The sequence below is a fragment of the Chaetodon auriga genome, chromosome 8, assembly GCF_051107435.1.
Source record: "Chaetodon auriga isolate fChaAug3 chromosome 8, fChaAug3.hap1, whole genome shotgun sequence".
Taxonomy (NCBI): domain Eukaryota; kingdom Metazoa; phylum Chordata; class Actinopteri; order Chaetodontiformes; family Chaetodontidae; genus Chaetodon; species Chaetodon auriga.
The window spans coordinates 16625001-16651755 of record NC_135081.1 but is presented as its reverse complement, the minus strand read 5'-3'; the positions used below and the strand labels follow the sequence as shown (position 1 = coordinate 16651755).

Genomic DNA, 26755 nt, shown 5'->3' with positions numbered 1-26755 from the left:
AGACATGCACAGAAAAAAAAAATACCATCATCCAGAATCACATCAGGAAGGCTGACTGCCTGCACAGGTTCAGTTTCCAGCACATGTAAACAATAAACATTACTCAGCATAAACTTCTATTTATTTCAAAAACACTTGTTTCAAGAAAACATTTTTTAAAGAATCTGACACTGTAGCCTAAATACATCTGTGGTGACATGATCAGTGCATGAAGAATGGAAATATAAATAAATTATGGATAAAATTTTCCATAAAGTGACACAAAACAAAACCTATGTGATTTATGCCAAAAGTAAGACAATACTGTTCAAATGGAATGTTATAAAAGAAAGATCTGTGTAAAACCGCCCAGTAACTGATTCACTGAACTGAACTGATTCTCGATTCTTCAATTCATGATGTTGTTTCAGAGGAAATTCATGAAATAATCACTCCCAGTTTCAAAAAAGGAGATGAGTCCTCAATCCTTTAGAGCTCGTCGTGCTGGTAGATGAATTCCCTCGCAGATATAAAACCATCTTTGTCTTCATCCTCATTTTTGAAGATGTCATCGACCATCGCTTCATGATCTGTGTCATTCGGTGAGTATCCATGTTTCACAAATTCTTTCCTCAGGTACTCTCTCACCTGTAGTGCAAGTAGAACAATAATAACACTCACCAATAGCAAATAAATAAATACATATACACTCTTAATACATACAAAAAAGTAGTTAAAAAGAATTTCACACCTCCTGCCTGGACAGCTTCCAGTCATCATTGAGATCCATCTCTTGGAAGGACTCGTGTGACCTGGGACCATTTTGGATGTCCATGAGCTCGATGTCAAAAATGAGGGTACTGCTCGGAGGGATCTTGCCTGTAAACAAAACAGAAATGTTCATGTAAAAGAAGCACAGACATGTTATGGTGGAACACAGGAAGCAGGGGGATCTGATGCATGATGATGAACATGTTTCCGTTACCTTTTCCTTCCTTGCCATAGGCCAGAGATGGAGGGATGGTCACTTTCCTGCGCTCTCCTGTGCACATGTTCTGAAGACCCTTATCCCAACCTCTGAGCACCTCTTTGTGCCCAAGAGTGAACCATACTGGATTTTTGTCCCCATCTTTGCGGCTGCCAAGAGTCACAAACATCCATCACAGTTTTCACTGAGAAAAAAAGTCCAGTAGCCTATACAAACACACGTGATGTGACAGATGTGTACAATAGGGGTTGAATAGCGACCTTACTGAATGTTGAGGTCTTAGTGGACAATGACACAGATAATGACAACTGGATCTTACAGCTATAACAAGCAGGTACCCCATAACCGTGCACAGATAGGGTGACAAAGTTGCACAGCAATACATGCAGCATTAGTACAGTTTCACGCAACAAATTACCTGGAATGAAAGATGGTACCATTACTCTCCAAGAATCCGTCGTAATGCACAAGAAGCATGTCTCCGTATTTGGATTTACGGTAACACAAGAGAGGTTTATGTAAAATTTCAATTTTCACTTCTGGCTCGGGTAGTTTCCCCCCACTGACAAACGCAAACAGTGAGGGCAATATCGAACAAACACATAAAAGAATCATTTCGATAAACAATAGCTCACTTTCTCACACAGTTCATAAAAAAGTTAATTTGAACCTTTCCACAAAATACAGTACCTAAAATAGATGCATGGCAGGAAAGCCAACTACGTGGCAGCCAACTTTGGGCTGTGAACGCAACCACTGTTCAGCTGTCTGCCCTCCTCCCTCTACAATTGGATGACTTCATTCTGAAGCCCCGCCCTTTACATATCTTGTCTGATTCTATTGGTTTTTCATTGTGTCAATCACTATAATCAACACCCACCATAGTTAAATCCGTCTGCTGACAACGGGAGGGACCCCGTCAGCCACCCGCATGATCGCTTAGAGCCCCATTCACGGAAGAGTTTACGCACTTTTATCTACGTAGCGGGGATGTAAAGCCGAGGACGTTACTCCACATATCACACTCGGGGCCCGATGGAGTCGCTGCAATCAGCTGTGCATCATATCTTGTTATGATAAACAAGTGATGAACGGAAAAAACACGTAATTTAACAATGGAGGGGATGCTGTATAAATGGACCAATTACATAAGTGGTGAGTTAATCCCACAATCTTTGGGTGCTTTCGGTCAGTGTTGGTTTTAAGGCAGCTAGCTAGCAAGACAACGTCACAGCGCACTTGACGTTAACAGGCAGCGGCTAAGCTAACGTTAGCTTTCAACTATCGGAGCGTATGCACAGTTTCAGATGAACAAACCTCTCGTTGACTTTGGGAGCTGAAGTGTTTAACGATGGCGAAATTAACCTTATTTATGACGTCTGAACGGGTAGCGGCAGCTCATTCAGGCGGTTCCCACCATCTGTCATCATAATCTGACTTAACAACTGCTTAGCTGTTGCTAACATAGCGTAGCTTAAGGGTTAACTCTTTCTAAGTTTATGAGGCGAGATAACGCGGTTTTATGTTGACTCTTACTAAGTCACATCCAGTATTGAAATGAAACAGCCATGCTCGTTAAACAGCAACTTCACGGAAATGATGTAGAAATGTAATTTTATTTTTTTCAGGTTGGCAACCTCGTTGGTTTGTGCTTGATGGAGGAACTTTGTCTTACTATGACTCGCAGGAAGATGCCTGGAAAGGTTGCAAAGGCAGCATTAAAATTTCAGTTTGTGAAATCCAAGGTCGGTATGAGTCACTTTGCCCTTTGCATTGTGTTTAAATGTGCGTAATTGGCTTTATACTGCTTTTTGGGTGTATTCCTAACAAACACTCCTTGTTTGTGCTGCTGTGTTTCATCAGTTCATTCCTCTGACTCCACGCGAGTTGACCTGACCATACCAGGAGAGCAGTACTTCTACCTCAGAGCCATCAATGCGGCCGAGAGACAGAAATGGCTGGTGGCCCTGGGGACAGCCAAAGCTTGCCTTACAGACAACCGAACAAAGAGAGAAAAAGGTATTTGGATGCCATAACATCCAATGCACAGCTGGTATTCTGTTGTAAAACACTGTAAACATCTTCCCAAACTTGCTGTTGCAGAGCTGCAGGAGAACACAGAGGCGCTGAAAACTAAGATGTCAGAGCTCAGATTGTACTGTGACCTTCTCCTACAGCAAGTAAACAAGATCAAGGAGAATGATGAGCTCGGGGACGCGGCGGAGGTACGGTTGACGTTCAGATGAGCCGATGAAATAAGAGAAGCTGCTGTCGGTGTAAAACTGCAGTAAAGGGTCGCCCGTTTGCTGCTAGTAATTGTTGTGTGCCTGCGGTTACAAATAGACCAGACACGCAGCAAATGTTGTACTTTTGAGTGGATTTTACCAAACATGCTTGGAGGTGATGCTGGGATGTGTGGCTTTCTTGTCTCATGTGTATGTTTGTATGCCCTTTTCAGACAGGTATAGACACTGGAAACATGGTGAAGTCAACATGCACCACTTTCCTTAAGACTTTAGAGGAATGCATGCAGATAGCAAATCGTACTTTCAGCACAGATATGGCAACACAGAGTCCTCCAGGATCTCCTCCAGTAGCAGCCATCAAACCTCAGAAGGTATGACGCTAATCCTGTATATAATCAGATAACCCAGTAACATTTGGTATACACAGTAAATAATAATAAACCCCTAATGTCTTTTTTTTTCTCCGACAGATTAAACCTGTCAATCATTTAAATCAGAACCTTGGAGAAAAGTAGGTTTCTTTTTCTGTCATTATGTGTTTATGTTGCCGGCACTGCGTCTCCATCTGTCGTTAACGGCCACATAGATGCTAAAAGAAATAACAGAAACATTTCAGATGTTTTCTCATGATATATATCTTTTAATTAATGTTGCATTTCTTTGGCACTAGATACAACTGCTAATCATATTTGCCCAAAAGGAGAGCTTCAGAACTAACACGGTGCACTCACATTCATTCCAGATGGAGAGATTTGGCTGAAGCCTCAGGAGAAGCAAATGCGCATGAGAACCAGAGCCTTGACTCTGGACCGGAGGGACCAGATGAGCCAGATAGACCAGAACGCCACGCTTCCCTGTCAGGTAAGGCAGGTGTCCCAACCTCTCACCTCGCGTTTTGCCCTGAACTGACAGCCATTACTGCATACCTTGAAAGAAAGACCACCCTGAGCAAACGTGGCCTGGGTGCTGTGTGTACATCATGTGAACTGATGTGGATAGATTATTGCCCTTCAGTGAGCAGACAGTGATGGATGCCCGGTTACATTATTGCATTTCCCCTAGCAGTACAAAGGGGAAGCTCCTGCCGGTGATGAAATATAAGACCAGTCTTTTCCAATTTATTACTTTGGGTTATCTATAAGACATATACTTTCTCCCTGTAAGAAGCATTAATATTGAAAACACATAATAACCCCCCACACACACACACACACAGTTTTAAGGAAAATTGCTATTTTTTTAAGGGCACTGTTGAAGCGTCCCATTGTGATTTCCATTACTAAATATTTGAGTATTTTAATATACCTTTTATAGGAATTAGTCAGGTGATACAGTCCATAAAAGACACATTTCTTTTGGGGCATGTTACATTAGGATATATTACATATATTGGCTTAGACTTGACAGCTTTGTAGAACACTGTTCCAAAAATGTAAGAAAATCCAGAAAGTCCAGTATTTAAAACAAAATGTCAAAGTTTTAGTAGATATAAAAGAGTTAAAGAACATTTTTGTTGGATTTTATTTAAGCTGTTAATCTTTCTGTACGGAGCCAAACCCCCACACTGAAACAAAGAAGGTAATGGAAAACATGTCTAAAGAGTAACTACACCCAGGCTGAAAACACCTGCAGGTGTTGCCATCTCGTAATTCCTGCTTGTTCTATCCTGATGAACTCATTTCACAGAGTGCAACACAAACTCCCAGTAGCGATTAGTCACAACTGAAACCAGTCGCACGTTCCCATGCCCAGCTGTGATGTTGGTTGTTGTGCTTGAACATTTCAGCCCATAGAGGTCAGTGCAGCAATACTTCAACTCCATGCTGAAACTTCACCTGGGTGCATAAATGATGGAGGTTTCAGCCCTGTAGTGTGCAAGCTGTTTACATGCTCATTCCATGATCTGCTCTTGAAGTCTGCCTTGTAATTTTATTTAGAGTATGTGAAGGATGAGCATCAGGTTTTCATCTGTGTTTTCGTCTGTTTGTCCACTGCGTCTCACAGACGTTGATGCAGCCAACGGGAACAGCTCGGTCCACGAGGAACCATCTGATAGCACTCTACACACTACCCAGGATACCTCTGAGATCGAACACTACGACCAACCAGCAGGGGGGGATGAGGAAAGTGAAGGAGGTGATCAAAAGGAGACAAAACAAGAGCAGAAGCACAGACTGGACCAAAGTCAAGAGCACGACAACAACAACAAGGAAGTGAACGCCGCTGTGCAGCCTCAGCACCAACAGGAAGCTGCTGCAGACCAACAAGAGGCTCATCAAGAAGCCGAGGCGTGCAGAGGTTCAGCGGAGCCTGAAGACACAGAGCAGGTGGAAACTTTCTTCAGCACAATGAGTCACAGGTATGAAAATGCTACTCAGGAAGGTCACATCCTTTAGGACACTTTCATTACTGTATGAAGTTACTGTATGCTCGTCTGTGAGAGTTCACCATGACAGTATTAGGGTTAACCAACCTAAGATATATGGAGTATTTTTGTCTTTGAGGCACTGCACTTCTGCTGCACACTTACTTAGTGGAAATATTAATGAAAAATCTATTAACTGTTATTACCATGTTGCACAGAATAATTGTAAAATAACAGGTTTTGGAAGATTTAAACTGAATCCATTACAAGATGTCATGATGAGTGTTTTATATTAGTGTGTTCTCTCTTGATCACATGACACAGAGAGGCCCTCAGCTGATATTTGGGTTTGTAAAGCTTTTTTTGTTTCCCTCTGTATGTCAAACGTATTTTACTTTCTTTTTAAAAAGACCTTGCAGAGTGTTACTGAACCATGGACTAGAGTGTTTCTAATCGTGTAATATTCAGTCCTGACATAAACATTATTATTATAATGGAGTTAATCACTGTGTCTCTTAAACAGTATTCAACTGCACGATGGGGACTGTAGTATGCACATTTTAGAGTTTCTTTTTTTAGAGGACAGTTTTATGGCATTAACTTTAGAACATAAAAAGAAACACCTCTGTTAAGTTGTAGGCAAAGTAGCAGAATAGTCTCAGGTATTGTCAAGCATAGACGTGCATGACACTGTGTGAACCATTTCTCTGGCTTGGTTTCGATCTTTGTACCCTTTTCTTTATTTTCTGTTTGATTTCATCAAATAAAAATTGAAATGGCATACTTCCCTCTAATGCACTCTCCTGTTTGAATCTGTTCTACTTTTTTAGATTTAGTGATATAAGACTGGACGACGGCAATGGTATCCCTACTCAAGAGTTTTTGGACTCATGCTATGCAATAGTGCCTGTATTAGGTAGGCCGGTCACTTTCAGTCTCTCCTTATCTCAATCTGCCTCTCTGTTCCTCTTCCTCATGGTGCCTCACATGTGGTGGTCATTTCACCCTTTGTAATGTTTGTAAGGAAATCTTTCTGTTGTTTTTCTGATCATTTTTGCATGCTGTGTCATCCCAGTTGTCTGTCTCAGTGAGGTGGAGGCTTTCAGTCTTGGATTCACCGTCATCCTTTTCTTTCACGCCCTCGTTATTTCCTTCTGCACCTGTTTGTCTCTCAGTGGTTTATTTTGTCTTTGTAGCATCACAGTTTATGTTATGACGAGATTTATCATAAGGTCAAACACGGCCTTGCGCCTGTGTGTGTCCTCGTCTGTACTACACATCTACACATAGACGGCCTCAATCTTTAGAGCTTTATCGGCCCAGTATGGAGGAGGAGAGGCTGGGTTAGGATGGATGGTCGTTTTCTGGTGGTATATAGTAATATTAGCCCATGTTTTATCATAACCAGCAATATAAAAAGCTGTCTTTTATAATGGCCCCTCTCTAAATTTAAAAACATAATCTCTTTTAGTGAATTAATTATGTTCAAAGTGTCGTGATCTTTTCGCTGATTAAGTGCTGCTCATCTCCAGCTGTGCTTTTTAGCCCAAATTGATGAAATCTCCCCCGTCAGATCCATTTAGCAGTGATTTTTGGGTTTGATATTCTTAAAGTCATGCCAGCCCGCTTTCAGAGTTGCTATCATTATTTTCCCCTCGAAGCTACAGTCAGTCAAATGCTGAAGTTTCCCTCTGAAGTTATTACAGAGCGTCATCTGTCCTCTTTTTCTTTGCTGAAGTAAAGTAGAAAAGTAGAACAAGGCAGCGCCATTGTTTGTCACTGACATTTAACAGCCACAGCATCAGAAAACACAGGACACAAAACTGAGAGTCTTCTCTTCAAAGAAATGATCATGGATTTTCTCTTCTCAGACAAGCTGGGGTCCACAGTGTTTGCACCAGTTAAGATGGATTTTGTGGGAAATATCAAGGTACGTGTATGTGTCATTGAGCCTTTGTCTTAAAACACATTTCACAGTTTTTTCACAACAAAAAAAATCGCTACATAGCTAACAGGATAAGAACTTTCTGATCTACTGTGCGGTATGTCTACAGAGGGGCATTTGCTCTGTACGTTACAAGATATATGGCTTATTACGCTGTTGCAGTGAATTACAACATACTTGTAGTTTTCTCATTAGTTAAATTTTAGAGTATAATCTGGATCTGTTTCCAGCTGACATCACTATATCACACTGTCTGTTCCCCCCGGTAGAAAATTCACCAGAAGCTGATGTCAGACCCCGACAGCTTCCCCACACTACAGTCCATTGTGCTGCAGGAAGTCCAGACTGACGTTGCCCTGGTGCGCAACTCGGCCACCGAGGCTCTCCTTTGGCTCAGACGAGGCCTGAAGTTCCTCAAGGAGTTCCTGTCGGAGGTCAACACGGGACAGCAAGACATCCAGGGAGCGCTGAGTGAGTCTGAGTTCTACCATCTTCAAGTTCAAGGACGTGGAAGTTAATGCGCGGTCATTGTTGTGATTCGTTATGCTCTCTTTATTTCTTTTCACCCAGATAATGCCTATGGAAAGACCCTTCGGCAGTACCACGGATGGGTTGTGCGAGGCGTATTTGCTGTAGGTATTTCTTCCTCTCACCAATGCTTTTCCTCTCTGAGGTTCATCTGTTCTTGGGCCGTGACCGTTGCATGCTTTTATTTTCCCAGTTGGCGCTGAGGGCCGCCCCGACTTATCAAAGTTTCAGTGCTGCTTTGGTGTCAAGAGAGGGCGACGAGCTGAAGAGCGGCTTCACCAGCGGCATGCACAGGGACCTGGGAGTGTACCTGCCCGCCATGGAGAAGCAGCTGGCCATCCTAGACGCCCTGTATGAAGATTATAACCTGGAGTCGGATGAAGTGGTGTGAAAAGCTGAGCAGAGAAATGCTCTGACTTTAAGGAAAGACATGACCTGACCGCAGGGGCAGAGTAGTGGCTAACTGCTGAAGGGCGCCAGATGCATCGAGTGCATCTCGTGTACAAAATAGTGTGAGCATGTCCCATGTCAGTGTGAGGTGTTTCCAGTGGCTGTTAAACTCAACGACATTAGAGGGTGTAGGTTTGAAGACGGTGTTAATGTCTGTATGTAGGAGCCCACGAGGGCCAAAGCAATCATTACCAAGAGATTAGACATTATGGTTCGACCAAGTGTAGTGTCCGCGTCTTGTTTAAAAGACCACTGACAGAGTAGAGGTTTTAAGCCCTCTTATGCAGACACCAACCATAATGATTCATGACGACATTTGTTTCTGGTGCACATTTTGACGCGGTGTTGTGGCTTTCTATGTACTGTACATGTTTCGAGGTACATAACCACGGGGTGTTTGGCTCTAGTAAGGTCATTTGTGGTTGAACTGATCAAAATGCAAAGGACATTTTAATCGAGATTGTCCTGTTTCCTTGGATTCATGGAACAGCTTGTTACATGTAACTAACACAAAGCACTATTTAACTAAGAACAATGTCAGATTGTTACGATGCCCAGTATCTGCCTCGAGTATGTGATGGGATTGCATACTGGGCTGACTTTAATATATTAGGCAAACATTTGCTCTTGCACTGACTAAAGTTTAGTGGAAATTCTCATCAATACTTATTTTATTTCTTTCCCTAAAAATTGAATCCTGCAGGTTGACAATGCATTTTTTTTTTTTTCCATTTTACGTTGCTTAGGTGTTATGAGCTGTGGCTCTAGAGACTTTCCGTGGGACCAAAAAGGAACTGTCATGTGAACGGCTTTAGCCTCCGCTGCCTACAGTACCACAAAACACAAGAATGAAATAATGCAGTGAAGCTGTTTAAGTGCTGACAACTGCTGAATATTTATGTGGACATCCTCTGCACAAACCTATGCATAGTATGCATTTTCACGATGTCTATTTATTATGTCTTAACTTATAAAGTTCGCATACATGTCACGAGGATCCATGTCAGTCCAACTTTTTGCGCGAATGTAAGGACATTTGTACCCACAGTGCATGTTTATTGATTGCATGGTTTTATGTATTAAGTAACATAGGTGCCAATGGAAATATAGGCTAAGGCCTAGGAGTAACCAAGTTAATAAATAATACTAAAGGGGATAGATTGTGAAAGTTAAAAAACATTGCTTCTTCATCTCTCTACTTAAAATATCCTTCAGCTAGTCTTCTCTACAGATTTCAGCATTTTTTTTCCACCATCTTGTCTGTGCACTGTTCTTAATATACTTGTGTTGTTACCAGCCGCGCTTAATATTTTATGTCGATTCAAAAAAACGAGTGGTAAGCCTCCACCTCCCGGCCAGGTTAAAGACTGTCCGTAGATTCACTGAGCCATTCGAACAAAGCAGGAACATCCTCACAGGGCTTTTGTACCAAGACATACCACGTAGTATTCTTAACTTTATCTAACTTTTCTTTTGGGTTTTCAGGACAATAATATTTCTTCAAAGAAGTCATTCGCAGCAGGTTTACATGACAGATGTGCGACAGGTTGATTTCCAATGTTAATCCTGAAAATGTGCTATTGTAATATTACACACATTTGATTTGGTTTTTCTATGATTGTATATAAGATACTATTTGATTTTTACATAATAAATAATCAGGTTGTCTCAGTGTGTGTCCTGTCCTGTTGTAGTCAAATGTGTCTCTGCTTATTATGCCACTTTCTGTCAACCTTGACCCTCTTTACGTTTCACTTGTTAACCAAACAAATCGACGCGTAAGCAGTGGATAGTAAATCTGCACAGGTGGTCCCATTTGTGTAAACAAGAGTGGCGCTGATCTTAAATAACACCTACGCATACCTTGCTGCCTGTGTGTGAGTGTTTTGCATGTGCAGCAGTAGTGTGTCCTCTGCCAGGACCACAGCACGCTGCGTGCCAGCCATTCCTGCCTATAGGTCAGGGATTTTCACTTGGCTCGGCCAACAGCTGGGTCGCTTCCTGTCCCTGTGGCCTCCTTTGCATTGGCCCTCCTGCCGCAGCACTAATGTAATGCTACACCACCCAACCTGCACTAAAATAACCCCTTTGTTGGAAAAAGTATTTGATTTCAGCTCCTCAGCTCAAAATAGATGCTGCTTCCTGCGTGTTTAGTCTTGGAGAGAGGGAAAATCAGTCAAACACAAACAGCTGCTCGGTCATCAATTCATTTGTACCTGTTCAAGGTTCCCAAACTCCACAAATATAAAACTTCACTTGGGGGCATCCTTCTGTGTACGCAGCAGCTCCTCTCGTTACAGAGCAGTCGAATCAGGCTGGCCACTGCATCTCCAGTGACATTTAGTGCTGCACTGAGACATCTGTGGTACAAATCTGATTGGTCTGGTCAGGGGAATGCACATGATGGGATAAATATGCCAAAGTAAGCTTTTACTCGGGCATCTCAGCAGACAAATTGTCCTGATGTGATTTAGAAAAAAGAAATACGACATGCTAATAGAGTTAGGTGGCCGAGGCCAGCCTCGAGCATCTCTGCTGCAACGCTGGCTGGCTGCCCGTGCCCGGCCTGTATCGCTGTGCCACATCTCCAGGCACGGACTCTGAGGGGCTTCATCGCGTCAAAAACCCATTGACATGTCTGAGAAAACAGCGAGACTTCACCGTGTGGTCTGTTTACTTTTTAGTCTAACGCAGCACTTTGCAAGAAGCCGCTGACAGCATCTTTTTTCCCCACTTGATGGATATCTGCTTTTTTTTTTTTTTCACAGCGAGTGCTCTCAAAGAACATCAATATCATCTCTATCACTGTCTATTGGCTTTCTGCACAGCACCCAATCACTGTCACCGCTTGCTCACAAGACAGAAATCAGAGCTGCTGACAAACCCCCGACTAAAGCCCGAAGAAGCCCGTGTGTGAGACAGAGTGAAAAGCTTTTGCGTGATTTCAATTCCTCTTTTATTTTCATCTCTTTTTAAAATTACCCACAACTACTGTATAAATCATATCAGAATAAGAACACGAAATGAACCATCACTAGTCCAGTCACAGTGCATACTATATTTCATAAATCCTGACAGTTCGTTACTACATGCGTGTTATTTTTCAGCAATGTTGTGCATACACAGTAGAGGATACAGCACAGCAGCGCAGGCCACAGACAGAACATTCAGCACGGTTTACAAAAGGTACTTCAGCTTTGTGCATGGCACAGCTCATCACTATCACATACGGAGTGTGTGTCATACATACAATACTCAACTACACTCTGGGCAGAGCAAGACTGACATCTCTTAAGACACCTGCTATGCTGATGGATGCAGTGATTTACAAAACAGCGTCTGACAAAGTGGAAGCGTTTCACACTCATTAGCACGGTATCACGAGCATGCGGAGACAATACAGTAACAGTCTTTATCTTTCAATTGCTTTTACAGAAGAATCACTTTAGAACACCTGACTACATCTAAGTATGGCTGAGAAAAGGTCTCCCTTGGCACTGCGACTCGTACAGTAGCTTATGGAAAATGTCAGCTTATATCGGCAAAGTCGTTTTCACCACTGGTGCCCAAAACACAGCGGACTACATCTACACTGTTAAGTTTACTGTTGAGTTTCACTGTTGCTGTATACACTGTAAGACAGAAAGACTGGATAAAGAGGTAATAGAGTAAATACAGTAATGACCATAGAACAGACTGGAATTGAAATTCCTCCCCCTTTAGCAGCTACAGACTATTCCAGCCTTTCCTGTGCAGTGAGAAAATTAAGAACATAACAGTTTCAAGCCTTCACATACAGTATATTTCATTTCTCACCGCAGCACAGGGAAGAAACACAGTCATTCCCGGAGGACTGCACGTTGTGGATTCTTTAAAGCTCATGTCTGAGTCACCTGTGTGCTTCAGCGTACAGTCACTGCCATTTCATTTACAAAGAGAGTAGAGGAGGAGGCCTGTGAAAGGTGCTGTGTGGAGCTACATGACCTGTTGGTTCCTGAGAAAGTTTTGGATTTATGAAACCTCGTCCAGACTGAACGTCCCCGTCAAGAACAGTACCACCACAAGCCAAGCCAGGGCCCCTGCTGTAACAGTCTCACTGAAATATTACAAATGCATAACTCATGCACTGTATCCACCTCTATCTCCATCCCTAACCATACATATTTATATGACTATATGCCTGGTTTCCTCTTCACAACTGAAATCCTTGATGTGATATGTGATATGCAAACCTTGTTGTGGCAATAATGAGTAAAGTGATGGGTTACATGCTTGGATAGTGACAGCTGCTGTCATGGTCTCAGTAATCCCAGCCTCATGCAAATGCTGTGCACTGTCATTCGCACTGCAGTAGAATACCTGAGGCCATGGCTCTACTGCTTTCTCAACAGTAACTGGGACAAGATTAATACACCTCTGGCCCGGCTACTGCTCCTCTGCAACATCTCCCAATGGCACTTAAGCTCCGCATGGCATGTGCATGGCTGTCACACAACTGTTGCATCCAGAGGATGATTCCGGTCCAGTCGGGCATGGTGAAGAGGCCGGTCTTAAGTCCTGCTTGTTAAGACGGAGTGCACTTGTTCTGTGCAGTTCCTATGTGTGAGTGACGGTTTTCACCTCCACTGAGCGAGTTTAACTCCGGGGAGCTACGTGGCATCTCAGAGGAGTTACATATATGTGTTTTGTTTTTCTTTCATCATAGAATCATTGGCTGCCTCTACCTTCAGGGTCTCTTGCTTGGAGCATGATATAGATATATATATTTTTTTGCATGAAAATATTCCTTTTATGTGTCAAGCAAATAACACACAGAGGATCCCGCTGCACTGTCCCTCCTCAAGTGAAGTACTTGCAGTTTGTGGAGTCAATAACACAGTATGGCGTGCACTTGAGGTGGCCGTATGACCTGCAAATAAGAGGAGAAACAACCTCTTGGTCAGCTTAGCGTGGCAACAAAACACAAACAGGCAGCAAAGACTTTTTATCAACATATAGTTGTATACTGTGCTTACCCTGGAAGATATGAATTACACGTCTGGTATCCAAAGTCCTTTCCATCACACTCCTCAGCCCCCTCATAGCGATATCCGTCTCCACAGTATGCATGTTTACACTCTGTGGTAAGGCGACACAGCAGAGGCGGAGGGGTCACGTTATATGTGCACAGCAAAGTACAGCTAAGGAGCTATTATTGACCGCATAACATGGACTTACTGACGCAGCCGTCAGTGACGACTCTGTTTCTGTCATCGCACTCCTCCCCGCTGGAAATCTGCACAATCCCGTCACCACAGTAACCTTCATCGTCAGGGGCATTTTCCATGGACTGGAACGGCGTCAACTGGAATGGAAAAGTCTTTTACAGAGTTTAAAAAACTTGAACTAAAGCAAAAACAGCTTGAAAAGAATGTAAAACAAGATAAAATAATCCAATTTTGCTGCATGCGATGATACCTGGATTGGCAGCCAGCCATCAATGTCTTTGAAATAGAGAGATCTCTGGTCTTTGCGGAATGCAAGAGCGTTGTCTGTGTTAAGGCGCTCCAGTTCTTCCTCATTGCTCACAACAAATATCTGAACAAAAGGAAAAGAGAGGAAGTGTTTTCAATATTTAGTGCAGTTTGAATTAGAAAGTTGAGTCCTGCTGGAGTATTTGAGATATTGAGCATTAAAATTTCATCTCCCAGCTGGAAATTTGTGTCTCAAAGCAATATCCATCTCCCAGTAGACATACTTTTATTTTTCAAAACTTAATAACCAACTCAGAAGTTATTAAAAGCCAATAACCCCAGGATTTCTAAAAAAAACAAAAAAAACAAAAACAAAAACACACAAGTAAAAACACATCTAATTGCATAATATTTTAAACACACACTGATAAAAAGATTTTAATTGTCATTTGAATTTTTTAGTAGTAAAAACACTGTACATAACATTCTACATTTAAAGATTATTAATTCCTCACTGCGGGGACTTTGAGGTAGTTTCCTCTGGCAGGATACTCGTCAAATGGGGAGCTGCTGATAGAACTGCAGCTACACTTTCCAGGAGGCCCTGGTGGACCACGTGCACCCTTTGATCCAACCATGTAGAGTCCTAAATATAAACAGAAAAGAAAAAAACACTATATAAAAAGACACAAATCAAAAAAACAAAAAGACCACGAAACAGACTATAACAAGCTGAAAGTGAGGCTACGGGTCACCACGGTGGCTGATAAAGACTGTATGTCAGGAAATCTAGTATCTCTCATCTATCAAGAAGCAAGCACGATCAAGTTCATTCACTGGGAAACCTGATCAAGATAACCAATGTCACATTAACTATCTGGTGACATAATAGGAGTCAAACTGTAGGGAGGCTCGCCATCTGTGAATCCATTTTAGCCACACGATGTCATGACGACAGCATCTTGTTTCACCTCAGGAGATAAAGTTTCTCCAGTGCTAAATAAGACTAGTGGTGTTAGCTCTGATTCAAAGTGTGCTTCCTCTTGCTGACAGGGGGGTTTGCTGCTCCTCAAACTGGCAGCACAGACAGTGGAGAGTCCCACACATAGACCGGTCATTTCAAAGTGGGTGGAAGTGTCCTCAAGAGTTTTAAATCTGTTTGAGAAAATGTTCTGGAAAATGTTCTCACCTGTGGCGGGTGAACCGGGAGGACCAGGGTGGCCTGCAGGTCCCTGTGGGCCTGCAGGTCCCATGGGACCGACGCTGCCCGTGTCTCCTTTCGTTCCCTGACACACAATCAAAACAATATGCAACAAGTGGTCACATTTAAAACATTTCATTTCAGGTTAGAGCAATGGGACGTTTTGTCCATAACAAAATAATTATTGCATGAACATTAATTGCATTTTGAAGATAAATTATTAACACGAAAAATAATTCAGTTTGAGCAACAAAAATCTACTGAATAAAAATTAATTGCATGCGTGTTTGCTATCATCCACATAATGTTTGCCTGCATGCTTGATGTATTTTCTCTACAACACGTGTTTTTCCCGTGCTCAAAACATCCCACCGCTCACTCAATATGGAGGCATATGTAACAGCATGTTTCACTGTTTTAAACCAGTGCTACTCCTCACCTGCTTGCCTCTCTTGCCTGGTCTGCCGGTGGGTCCTCTGTTTCCTGAGATTCCAGGTTCTCCCTTTGGACCCATTTCACCCTGCAGGACAAGACAGATCAACTCAACACTCTCATTTGGTCAAGATTTGGAAATTTTTTTAAACAAATTAAAAAAACTCCTTCTTGTTTGATGCATTTCTCACCTTCTGTCCAAGCATTCCTGGGAAACCCATCGCACCCTGTGGATGAAGAACAATAAATCATATAAAGCATATATGCACTATAGGGCTAATATTTTCATTTGAAACAACCAGTGGTAGACTCTGCCCACCTTGTCACCTTTCACTCCACTCTCACCACGATCACCTCGAGAACCCTGATGGAGCAGATTACAGCGTGTTACATACAGGAACATGTAACAGAAAACATGTTCATCAGGATATCTTATTGCATTTTCTAGTTTAATGATGCTACATACCTTCTCCCCTTTATACCCAGGTAAACCCTAGGATTAAAGATCAAACACACAAAACATCCAAGATGAAATAAAGCAGTTTGAAGGTGAGCTCATCCCAGATCAGCGTAGCACATTACGTGGCTCATACCCGTGGCCCAATTGGTCCTCTGGCTCCAGGCAGCCCCATCAGCCCCGGGTCACCCTTCTCACCCTGACACAGAGGGAAAACATTAGAAATTAGACAAATGTGCTTTGGCTTCAAATTATTCCCCCTTCCCCAATGAAGAAATTCTGAGTGCAGACTTTGAATTCAGTTCTTGTACAGCTTTATCAAGCATCTATATGGAAATGTTAACTTGCATGTTACATAACATTCATGAGTATTTCATTACACAAATGGCACATGGCTAATGCTCATCCACACTACCTTATCTTGGCACTTACTGGTCTCATGTCACGTCACATACGTCTTATATATCATCTCCATTGTGAGGTCTGACTTACTCACTTTGGGCCCACTTGGTCCCGGCCATCCAGCTGGTCCCTGCTTCCCAGGAAGTCCAGGAGGACCTGTCCGACCCTAACAGGAGAAATCAATTTAACACACCGTGTCAGATGTAGGAATACCTAATCAAGGACGAATAAAACAATTGCTGCCACAGCTGAAGAAGCAGTTGCCTGTTAATGAAATCAGGGCCTCTTGTGCCTGTTTGCTTTGCTGGCTAAATTAAAAAGAAAAAAAAATCCAAGTGCAGGATTTGCTGCATAAGCTGACAGCCTGCTTGCTACAGTATTTATCAGACACTGCTGCACATGTAGGGGTAGAATGACTTTAACAAGCCCTGTCACTTTGCTCTCTTTAATTAAATGATGGGCTGTATATAGAACAGGAGCCCGTGCTTGTGGGAAATAAAATGATTTATGACCTGGCTGAAGCACTAAGCTAAATTGCACTGCAGTGCTGCAAAGCTGCTCAGTCAGGCTACCAGCCAGTTGAAGCTCTCCCACTGGACCGCTTTTACTGCTCAACTACAGCGACTGATCATTTAGGGAGGTCACTTCTCTCCCGCCTGCCCTGATCAAAATTGTGTACTGAGCTTTCAATAAAGCTGTGTGCGTTCTAATAGAGAGAGGGGAGCCATCTGACCGGGAGGCACGATGCTGGGTGTCTTCGAGGGGTCAAGAGCGAGGCAATATGTTTCTGTGAGAGGAGACCTGCATGTTAACTCCATCTGCCATCGAAACAGCCCCTCTCAGCAGCTCTGCATCCCTTGCGTCCTGTCATTGTGGCTCTGCTGTCTCCTGTCAAGGTTGTACTTGCTCACAATTTCTTGATGCACACAACTTGGCACTGGCAGAGTTACAGCTAGTGAGCAGGCGGAGGCACCGTATCTCATTTTTGAGTAAATCCACTTAGCGGGGAATATGGAGTGATTAATGGGGGCTCTCACCTTTTGCCCAGGTCTTCCGATTTCTCCCTGACAACAGGATGCGGAGGAGGGGACAAGGACAGCGGTTATTTAATACACTTCCAGCAAGCATCTTTCAGTTATGTGCAACAGGTCAATTAGACTTTAGCTGACAAATTAACGAGCAGCTTATAAAATTGCATAATGAGCCACATAAATGAGATGAGCCTAGAACATGGGGGAGTAAACTGCTTACCTTTTCTCCCTTGGGCCCTGCTATCCCAGGTAATCCAGGTGGACCCTGGTGAACATAAAAAATAATACATATATCCTGTATGCTCATATATCATAGAGATATCTATCTCAATTACTTTTATAGCCCACAACATCCCACCACAAAGTCACGTCTGCTTCTGGAAGCCCAGAGCTGCAGTTTCAATTAGCTAACGGCTGAGTGCCCACTATTGATTTAAGAGGGGCCCTGTGGGTCTCTTTTGATATGCTGAAATGCTGCTGCAGTCCAGCTGGTCCTGTAACAGTCTGAGATAGGCAAGGCTTTAAAAACAATTTGGTCAATCTGCTCTTCACTTATGAAATGCTGGGCGAACACAGGAGGAGGTTCGATTTGCAGGCACCGATTGAACCAAAATGCCTTAATATCTTTCATCACCAGAGCACACAAACACATGCTTGTGTTGGTAATCCCTGGAATTTACGCAACCCAGTACGCCTTTCCAGGCAGACGGCTCTTCGGACAGGTTCTGAGAATGATGTGTAGCATACTGGCAGGCAGTGGAAAAAGGCTATTTGTGTCTGAGCTAAATGTAGAGCGTTAATGGGTTGCTGTGTTACAAGGGCCAGAGATATCCCCATCTCCTGCTCTGCAGGAACTCTCAAGTTGGAGAGGAGATGGCAGTAATATAGTGTTGGAGTACTAATTCTTAACGCCTTGAACCTATGCAGACCACAACGTGAAACAGAGACTGTCTGTGTTGGAACGATATAATGACAACGGCAGAGGAACATTAAGTTATTACTGCTGGGATACTCATGATGTTTGGGAAGAGTCTGGATCCTACCTCGAGGCCTGGGGGTCCAGCAGGTCCACGGGGGCCTCGAACGCAGGCGGAACCTTTGTCCCCGTTGCCCGACTCTGATTCACGATCATCAGGTGAAAAGCCTTCATTCTGTAAAATGAAAATAAGAATAAAATGCATTCTTTTCCAGCTTTGACGGATGCTGGACAGGAGAGAATCAGCAGAATGACACCGTTTGCGATGATTAAGATTATGTCTGAAATTCAACAACCCGCAGCAAAGGACTTGTTAAGCCAGTTCTTCCTCCAAACGTGTTCCACCATCTGAGTGTTTTAACGGTGTCATTCAGGGGTCAAAAGACAGTAAGTGTGGGGCAGTTTGGATATCACCCAAGGACATATCAACAGACAGATATTCCACAATAGAAAGTCACATGACTCTGACTCACATGAGCGTGGCGGCGCCAAAGTGAAGGGGGTGGAGGAAACAGTGGGGGTGGAGGCGGACTCAGTAAACAGCATGGGCTGAATCTCTTCTGCTGCTCCTGGGATCTGAGAGCTGTGCAAGGTGTGCATGCAGTCATACAGGTAATGATGGCAGGCGTCAAAATTAGAAGAAGACAGTCAGAAGAGGCAATGTTAAAACGCTGTCTTAACTGAATGTGAGTCCTAATCAAAATGAGAAGAGTAATTCTCAATCTCATGACACGTGGACATGCACGGACTGAAGAACACATAATGTGACACACTACCAACAAATATGCCAGACACACAGTAAAAATTGGACAAATCACAGAGGTTAGAGCATGCAGGAGCAGCATAAGTAACAGGGAAACAGGTGCAAACTATCAAATCATGACACCCATCCAGCAGAGTTCCTAGAGCTGGACACAGATATTAAGTGCCTGTGCCTCTCACTGAAGGACCGGAGCTGGTCTCGCTATTTATAGAGGCTTTTCCAGTCTACCTCATGGCTGACAAAGAAAAATAAAAACAAGGGTATTTTACACATAAGCTCAAAATGAATCCTAAATCTGGGCATTTCAAATGAATGCTTTCACAGCCAAACTCAACACCTGTGCATGCAGAATGCCGTATGTACAGTGTAGTACAGTACAGTACAGTACAGTACAGTACAGTACAGTACAGTACAGTACAGTACACACACCTACAGACAGACACACACACAGACTCAGGATTACATTCTTACCTGGTGGGAATGAAATAAAGCTGTCCAGAAACGAGGACTGAGCCAGGCCATAACAAAACCACAGTGGCAGATACAGTCCAAGTGTTAGAAGAGTCATGCTGCTCCAGATAGTTGCCTGACTTTATTTCTGAGCCACAGCAGCCCTCACACGCTGCCTTTCTCTCTCCTCACCGTCCTCTCCCTCTGCTCCCCTCCCTCTCTGCTCGCTCTGCTCTGCCTCCTCTACGCCCTCAGAAGAGGGTACGCTGACCAATGCCCATTAAATCTTTCCTCTGCATCAGTGTGCGCTAAAATTACAGGAGACAGCCCGCCAGCTGCTTCGGGTGCCAATATTAGATCTCTACTACAGCAGGGGGTGCCTTTTGTTGTTGCCACAGCTCCCGCAGGGGGACTTGACGTGACCGGCCCACTTTCTGCAAGAGATTCATAGAGGATTGTGCATGAGGGTGTCATATGTGCATCCTGAGACAACTCTCATAAGTGTATCAGTCATCTGTTTGTCTGTATTTATCAAAATGTCCTTTTTTATGCAGTACAGTGTTCATTCCCTTGTGCATTGTGGCGTCCATTTGGTTCAGGCCAGATTGGTTTTATCGGCAGGTCTGCCCCACAAAATTAACTGTCTGCATTTCAAAGGAGGCTCTGGGGGATGTCAGAGGGGAAAAAAAGGCAACATCACATCTCAACAGCACTTCACCTACAGTGATGTGAAAATGATGTCTATGTCCTCCTCAGACTGCATGAGCCTGAGGAAAAAAGCTCTGCATCACTTAAGGTTTGGTTTGAAAATGTAAGTTATGCTAATTGACAGAAATCAATGCATTAACATAAATCTAATAAAAACTGAGAACATTGAGCACTCACTCATTTTTTTGAAAGCTTTAGCTGCACTAAAATAAAGCGTCAGCATTGTGTAAGACTGTCACCACTCCTACAAATCCTCTATCCGCTCGCTTAAGGATATCACTGATAAAGTGTGAATTAAAAGGAGGGTGTGAATTTATGCATGGACATATGCAAATGAGAAAAATCTGAACCTTTTTTTTTTACTCTTTTTTGCACTAAGTTGACCATAAAATGACATTTTCCACTTTCACAGCATGTAGTTTGTTGAGCTGTACACTGCATCTTATATTCATAATAATTAATATCAAATTTATAGTGTGAAAGCACTGATTTGACACAAAGGAATAAAGACAAATGAGGCTCTCTGTACATGTAAAAATGTTTCGGTGTTGTATTAATCGTTTTGTTGATTTCAATACGACTGTGTACTAAGAATCAGCAAGAAAACAAAAAAAAAACCATTGAGTTATTTCATAGAAACAATCACAAAAAACAAAAGCAAATTCACATTTTCCCAGAATTTCTGAGGAAAACAGTCACTTCTGTTCTGATAATGTTCTGGACGGAGGAGGAAGGAGATCCCTGGTTCAGTCTATAAGTTGGAGCGTGTGAGCCAAGGGAAGTCCTGCAAATACAGACGACACAGCATTATATTAGACCACGACATTATCCTTAGTCTCCACATTCAAAAACTGAGACACATCAGACAGAATAGTTAATATTCATTGACTGTCTGAGACTCAACTTTACACCGAGTATAGATAACAGTCAGGGGGCAAACAATGAGGGCAGCACATCTCAAATAAGTCTTTCTGCTGGGAGCCATGGAGCTCAGCACCATGGCTACAGCCCTCAATACATCCTTCAAATATGTCAGCAAAGGGTTGCATGGTTACATTCAATATAAACACAGAGGGCCATGCTTTCTAATTATGGGGACTCTGAAATAGAAAGGTCAGGTTGGTGTGAGGTGGAGGGATTGTTAGTGGAATACAGCAGTTCTGCAGCGCACATGGAGCGTATGGATTACTGTTCAGGAAGGCATGTCAGTCACGTAGCCCTAGAAGCATGAGACGAGAGTCAAGTAAACACCAAGCTGTTGGACGCTCTCCGCTAATCGTGAGCCAAAACGCTGCTGCTTTTAACCAGCAATGGCTTCGCTGCTGTGGCTGTCAGTGTCATTCAAGTCATTGTTCTTCTTCTTTTCCTTCTACTTCCTGTGGGGCACCAGGGAAAAATGAAACGGGGGCTGAATCCAACTTGGTGGTTTATACAGTCACGTGTCTGAAGTGATAACTGTCATCACTCCATGTCTGCAAGTGCGCCGGGGTGCAAGGGGATGAAAAGCGGCATCAGATGAGACTTAAGATCTCAGTCATTATGTCTGATGCCTGTTCTTCTTGACCTTTTAGGCCTGACTCTCTGGAATAAGTTATGGATTTGGGCAACCTGAGGCATTTCACCTGTATGTGCCTATAAGGTTGCCAAGTGCCGAGTGCACAGAAATCTGGACATTTGGATTCAGCCATGGACATTTATTGTGAAGGTGTCTTGCCATTAATCCAAATGACGGACAAGAAACCCTCAACATTTATCCTGTGGTGGCACCATGAGTCCTTGTGAAAGAAGACCTAATTAACCATTCACATTTCACCTTTGTCAGATGAAGCCCGGATTGAGGCTTTTATCATGCTGGAGAAAAACTGATGCACTGATATGGCAACAGCATTATAAACAACTGAAAAGTGGCATGGCGGCGTCAACTACATCCTCAACCACCAGGGGGCAGGACATCTCCACAAAATCACTGCTGAGGAATTCCTATCATTACAGTCAAAGAAACCGTTCAAATCACACCACCTTCACATTAAAACTCCAGTGGACCTGTAATTCTCAGCAGGACTGAGGTGACTCACACATTCCTCACAGGTTACCTGCTGTTTTCTGTCAGAGGAGGGGTCGATAAGCACATTCAGGAGACTCGGTCTCTCCCAGTCGCTCAAGCTGAGCTGTAAAGCACTGCGCAGCTCCTCCACCGTCCTCACCAGAAACCCTCGACCTCCAAACGCCGTCATGACCTCGTCATAGCGTGCCTCAGGTAAGAGGGTCACGGGAGGGGCTCTGAGAGGGAAAAGGAAGAATTCAGACACCTTGTGTTACGTCACAGCTGATTACATGTAGGAAGTCATTATAGTAAATGTATTATGATGATGTGTGACTCACACAGAGGTCAGATCTCCCATTTTTGCCATTTCTTTCCACGTCTCAGGATCCACTCCGCTGTAAATACCATTGTTGTTGACCACAATGATGACCACAGGCAGATTATACCTGTTAAGAAACAGAAACAACGTGTAATTAAGTAGCAGTGGGGTTGAAGTGTATACTGTATATTGTACAGAAAGGCAGAGACCCAAACCAACCTGCACATGGTTTCAACCTCCATGCCAGAAAATCCAAAGGCACTATCTCCTTCCACACACACGATCCTTTGGCCTTTGTTCTCGTTCCTCTCCACAGCAGCTGCTGCTATAGCGAAACCAAGGCCGACTCCCATTGTTCCAAATGTGCCAGCATCCAACCTGCACATCGTCAGGGTTAGCCCACGATAATCTTCTAAACTTAAAGTGAGTTTTTAAGTCTCTGTATGCAATTTATCAACAGCGGTTCTCCATAACATGTTGTGTATTTGCTGTGTGTACTTCTGGATAAACTGCTCCTCGGGAATAAGTGCATGTGATCACATGAAAGACTTTTTGCTCCCTGAGGGTTTGTACTTCTCCATCAGACAAAGAAGAAGCATGAGGTTAGCTGGAGCGCCTGATTTCATCCACTAGCATAGTAGTAGTTGGGCTTGTGCTCCTTTATAGAAATCCCCCTGTGGAATATGCATTTTTGTGTACAGATGTGTTTAAAAACATAAAGCTGAACACAACTGAGAGGCACCGCTTCAAAGGGACTGTCTTGCCTGTGTCGAGGTAGGTAGTTGTTCAACATAGTGCGTCCTATGTCCATAGTGTTTGCGCCCTCGCTGACAATGATACAGTCATGTGGCAGCAGCTGGGACACGTGATGAAACACTGTGTAGTAGTTCATGGGCACTGTTGAGTGAAGAGCGAGAGTCTGTGGACAGAGAAAAGGTAAACATCTTGTGAAAATATAAATCATATGCATATATAATGACAACCGCCGTTCCAAAAAAGTTTGGACACTGTGTCAACACGTGACATACTGATAAGCAGTTTGAGTGACCTTAAACTCACCTTTGATAGTTTTGCATTAGCAGCAATTTTGTCCTTCAGTGTGCTCCACCACTCTGTATCAGAGGGATATTTCCAGCCATCTTTACGGACACACTCCAGGAGCTGGGGGAAAAATAAATAAATTAAAAAAAATAACACAGGATATAATCACTTTCACAAACACACAAATGAGCCGTCATGACAATCAAAAATGGGACCTCACCGACTGAGTTTACCTGAGTGACAATAGCATTGATGTCTCCTAGGAGAGCAACAGCAGGCCTCACATTATTCCCTATCTCCTCAGCACAGAGGTCAACCTGCACACAGAGCACAGCTATCTTATGTACAGCACAAGCATTTACAACAATGCTGACATTAGTAAGTTAAAAACATCACGGTCTTTATACCAGTGAGGTTTTTTCAACATTATTTTTGAAGGCGTCAAAGGCAACTCAAATCAAACACACCTGACTTGGTCATTTACACACCTGGATGATCTTGACAGTGGGGTCAAATCGAGGTGGCAGACCAAAGTGCAGGATCCAGTTCAGCCTGGCTCCAAGCAGAAGCACAACGTCGGCCTGGAGAAGAGCTCTTGGGATCAGACACAATGGAGGAGCGAGGGGGGTACATCAATTTAGTGTATGTAGAAAAAACAGCGTATGATATAACCTCACATTTGAACAAACAGCTATCGATTGCTGCACGGATTTATATGACTACATTAATGTTTTTCTTCAGTCACCATGACAGAGACAGCCTGTTATTCTCTGCCACTAAAGCATAGTGTCGAAACAGCAGTTTGAAAAGCTGACACAGAAGCACAGAATGTAGACTGAGTTGACTTGTTTTGTTGAATTTCATAGATTTTGTTTTAGAATCACAACCAAAAGGTTTCCACTGATGGTGTTTCAGGATGTTTCCATATGTAGGATGATAATGACAATATACACCGGAATAATTGTACTTTTTATAGTGAAAGGGATGCTGACCTGGACCGGGCAGCAGACACACATTTGGGGTGATCATCAGGAAGGACCCCTTTCCCCATTGGGGTGGGCAGAAACGGCAGACCACTCGTTTCCACAAACTGCCTCAGAGCGGCTTCTGCTCGGCCATAGGCTGCTCCTGTTGGGCACAACACTCACTTAATCTTGACTTATCTGTGCTCTGATGCAACAATGATGGTAGCTTACTCACCTTTGCCAATGACGACTAAGGGTCTTTTAGCTGCTTTCAAGACAGAGATGGCTTCAGTGACTGCACCGTGGTCAGCCAGACTCACTGGTGGAGTTGGACAGCAGGACACAACTCTGCAGGAGAAACACACTTCTATGAACGTCTGCACACCTGGAATCACAAAAGTGATACTACGCAGAAAAAAAATCTGCTGTAAAAAAGCTGCAAAAATGACAGCTAACCTGACTTTGCTCCTGTCCACTTTAGCATTGACCATGTCCCCTGCAATGTCCACATAACAAGCACCTGGACGTCCATACATGCTTGTGCGAACTGCCTATAAGCAAAAACAATAAAACTCAAAATCCCATTTATGTTAATGCAATGAAACTTTACTAAATATCTTATTTAATCTGCTACCAACGAGGATGACAACACTTCACCTTCTCCACCACTGACGGTATGGCTTCCAGACTGCTGGGTCGAGCCGAGAACTTACTGTAAAGGCGACACGCCTCCACCTAGCACCGAATGAAAAACTGAGTCAACTGAATGAAGCATCAGCAGGGAAAAAGTCACATGAATGTGTACATTACCTGAGGAAACTCCTGAAAGGCTCCTGCTGTTTCCTGGTTTTGATCCGAAGAGCCACCGATAACAACCACCGGCCTGTGCAAAGGCAGCACAGATTTAATAACACAGGAACTGTATGAGCCATGAATGAATTTAGACGTATTTTGTTTGGGTATGATGGTATAAATATTGGTATTTTTCCATTAAGCGCGACAGACAAAGAAAGGCCCCGGCCTCAGCCTCTCAGCGACTCTTTGTGTTCTGAAGTCGTTACAGGAGCGATGTTAAAACTGTACACACACTGCCAGCTGCATAAAAACCAGCATCGGCATCTTGAGTCGTACCAGCAGTTCATGTTAGCGTTGGCCATTCCACCCAGAGCATGAACGAGTCCAGGTCCGGACACCACCAGGCAGGCACCTGGTCTGGATACATGGAACCACAGGAGACATGTGAGATACAAAGAGACACACCAGCTGATCACACTGTCCAGTTACTCACTGTCTCTTACCTCCCAGTGAGGTATCCAACGGCGGATGCTGCATAGCATGCCTGTTGAGTGACAGAGTTTATTGTGTATTGGAATAGATTTTTAATTGTGTTATTAAGGATTATAAGTGCAGGTCATAACAATTATTACAGATGTAAGTGTTTTACCGCTTGCTCGTTGCGCATTCCCACATATCTGATCCCTGCAGCCTGAGCAGCCATGGCCACTTCAATGATAGGGACACCAACTATCCCAAACATGTACTCCACTTTCTGCAGGGGGAGAAATGAATCTTTAATGAACCGACGCTGAAAAGCGCGAGTTTAAAGAGGAGCTGCGACTGTACATAGTGGTAAACCTGGTAAATGTTCGACTTAAACGCCGCACTTCAACTTTGACCCACTTCTTGAGTTCACGCTGTTGCACTTCAGCACAGACACGGCGGCTGCTACGTTAACTTACAGGTTAGCATACTTCATAAATGTACACAATTCTAGTGTTTCTTACCTGAGTCTTAAGCGACTCTGCAATCAGCTGAGCTCCTGTCACTTCGTCCATGTCTGTTAGATACGACCTGTTACACTGCTGTGTACCTGTAGCTACAAGGCCCAACTGTCACGAACTATTACAACTACCAGGTCCACGAAAAAGTCTCTCATGTTTGCGACCACCCTGTCTGCCGCGTTCCTCCCCCCTGAACACTATCCGCCCCGTTTCTGTCACTTCCGTGTTGCA

General features: G+C 43.4%; 4 protein-coding genes across 6 annotated transcripts; 1 reads left to right on the top strand and 3 right to left on the bottom strand.

Moving 5' to 3' along the window:
- Nucleotides 1-103: 103 nt before the first annotated feature.
- On the bottom strand, nt 104-2402 carry fkbp14 (FKBP prolyl isomerase 14). The gene is made up of 4 exons (XM_076737126.1): nt 1386-2402; nt 965-1116; nt 731-858; nt 104-627 (listed from the first exon to the last, which is right to left on the bottom strand). The coding sequence occupies exons 1-4, from the start codon at nt 1580-1582 to the stop codon at nt 469-471; spliced, it is 636 nt and encodes a 211-aa protein (XP_076593241.1). The 5' UTR covers nt 1583-2402; the 3' UTR covers nt 104-468.
- On the top strand, nt 1969-10172 carry plekha8 (pleckstrin homology domain containing, family A (phosphoinositide binding specific) member 8). Its single transcript, XM_076737124.1, has 13 exons — nt 1969-2122; nt 2596-2712; nt 2831-2986; nt 3071-3192; nt 3426-3584; nt 3684-3724; nt 3956-4074; nt 5218-5572; nt 6409-6494; nt 7450-7508; nt 7793-7994; nt 8094-8155; nt 8245-10172. The coding sequence occupies exons 1-13, from the start codon at nt 2083-2085 to the stop codon at nt 8440-8442; spliced, it is 1716 nt and encodes a 571-aa protein (XP_076593239.1). The 5' UTR covers nt 1969-2082; the 3' UTR covers nt 8443-10172.
- A 1267-nt stretch (nt 10173-11439) lies between these two features.
- colq (collagen-like tail subunit (single strand of homotrimer) of asymmetric acetylcholinesterase) lies at nt 11440-19899 on the bottom strand. Of its 3 annotated transcripts, XM_076737648.1 has the most exons (17): nt 19688-19899; nt 18927-19036; nt 18521-18628; nt 17698-17742; nt 17484-17510; nt 16541-16612; nt 16181-16243; nt 16054-16080; nt 15907-15951; nt 15779-15814; nt 15595-15675; nt 15144-15240; nt 14470-14600; nt 13959-14078; nt 13719-13860; nt 13517-13619; nt 11440-13410 (listed from the first exon to the last, which is right to left on the bottom strand). In XM_076737648.1, exons 1-17 carry the CDS (start codon nt 19782-19784, stop codon nt 13341-13343), a joined length of 1374 nt encoding a protein of 457 aa, XP_076593763.1. In that variant the 5' UTR covers nt 19785-19899; the 3' UTR covers nt 11440-13340. The 3 variants fall into 3 exon arrangements, with proteins under 3 accessions (XP_076593763.1, XP_076593761.1, XP_076593762.1); XM_076737646.1 differs by lacking the exon at nt 19688-19899 and having other exon boundaries at nt 18927-19407; XM_076737647.1 differs by lacking the exon at nt 19688-19899 and having other exon boundaries at nt 13719-13845; nt 18927-19407.
- Nucleotides 19900-20745: 846 nt separating this feature from the next.
- Nucleotides 20746-26723, bottom strand: hacl1 (2-hydroxyacyl-CoA lyase 1). Its single transcript, XM_076737645.1, has 17 exons — nt 26528-26723; nt 26188-26292; nt 26042-26082; nt 25875-25955; nt 25554-25626; nt 25401-25478; nt 25200-25294; nt 24979-25091; nt 24771-24906; nt 24267-24372; nt 24012-24095; nt 23797-23898; nt 23502-23656; nt 22957-23115; nt 22757-22864; nt 22468-22654; nt 20746-21158 (listed from the first exon to the last, which is right to left on the bottom strand). Exons 1-17 carry the CDS (start codon nt 26576-26578, stop codon nt 21126-21128), a joined length of 1707 nt encoding a protein of 568 aa, XP_076593760.1. The 5' UTR covers nt 26579-26723; the 3' UTR covers nt 20746-21125.
- Nucleotides 26724-26755: the final 32 nt, after the last annotated feature.

Excerpts from the sequence above, each read along its gene's own strand:
- fkbp14 (XM_076737126.1), bottom strand. The coding sequence starts at position 1,582 with ATGATTCTTTTATGTGTTTGTTCGATATTGCCCTCACTGTTTGCGTTT. Across the intron at positions 1,117-1,385 it reads GGTACCATCTTTCATTCCAG|CCGCAAAGATGGGGACAAAA; the intron begins GTAATTTGTTGC and ends GACTCTTGGCAG. Across the intron at positions 628-730 it reads GGAAGCTGTCCAGGCAGGAG|GTGAGAGAGTACCTGAGGAA; the intron begins GTGTGAAATTCT and ends CTTGCACTACAG.
- plekha8 (XM_076737124.1), top strand. The coding sequence starts at position 2,083 with ATGGAGGGGATGCTGTATAAATGGACCAATTACATAAGTG. Across the intron at positions 3,585-3,683 it reads CAGCCATCAAACCTCAGAAG|ATTAAACCTGTCAATCATTT; the intron begins GTATGACGCTAA and ends TTTCTCCGACAG. Across the intron at positions 8,156-8,244 it reads TTGTGCGAGGCGTATTTGCT|TTGGCGCTGAGGGCCGCCCC; the intron begins GTAGGTATTTCT and ends TTATTTTCCCAG.
- colq (XM_076737646.1), bottom strand. The coding sequence starts at position 19,298 with ATGCTGCTCCTGCATGCTCTAACCTCTGTGATTTGTCCAATTTTTACT. Across the intron at positions 15,676-15,778 it reads CAGGAATGCTTGGACAGAAG|GGTGAAATGGGTCCAAAGGG; the intron begins GTGAGAAATGCA and ends CTTGTCCTGCAG. Across the intron at positions 13,861-13,958 it reads ATGGCTGGCTGCCAATCCAG|ACTTTTCCATTCCAGTTGAC; the intron begins GTATCATCGCAT and ends ACTCTGTAAAAG.
- hacl1 (XM_076737645.1), bottom strand. The coding sequence starts at position 26,578 with ATGGACGAAGTGACAGGAGCTCAGCTGATTGCAGAGTCGCTTAAGACT. Across the intron at positions 24,907-24,978 it reads CTTAGTCGTCATTGGCAAAG|GAGCAGCCTATGGCCGAGCA; the intron begins GTGAGTAAGCTA and ends TGTGCCCAACAG. Across the intron at positions 24,373-24,770 it reads GTGTCTGCTGCCCGGTCCAG|AGCTCTTCTCCAGGCCGACG; the intron begins GTCAGCATCCCT and ends TCTGATCCCAAG.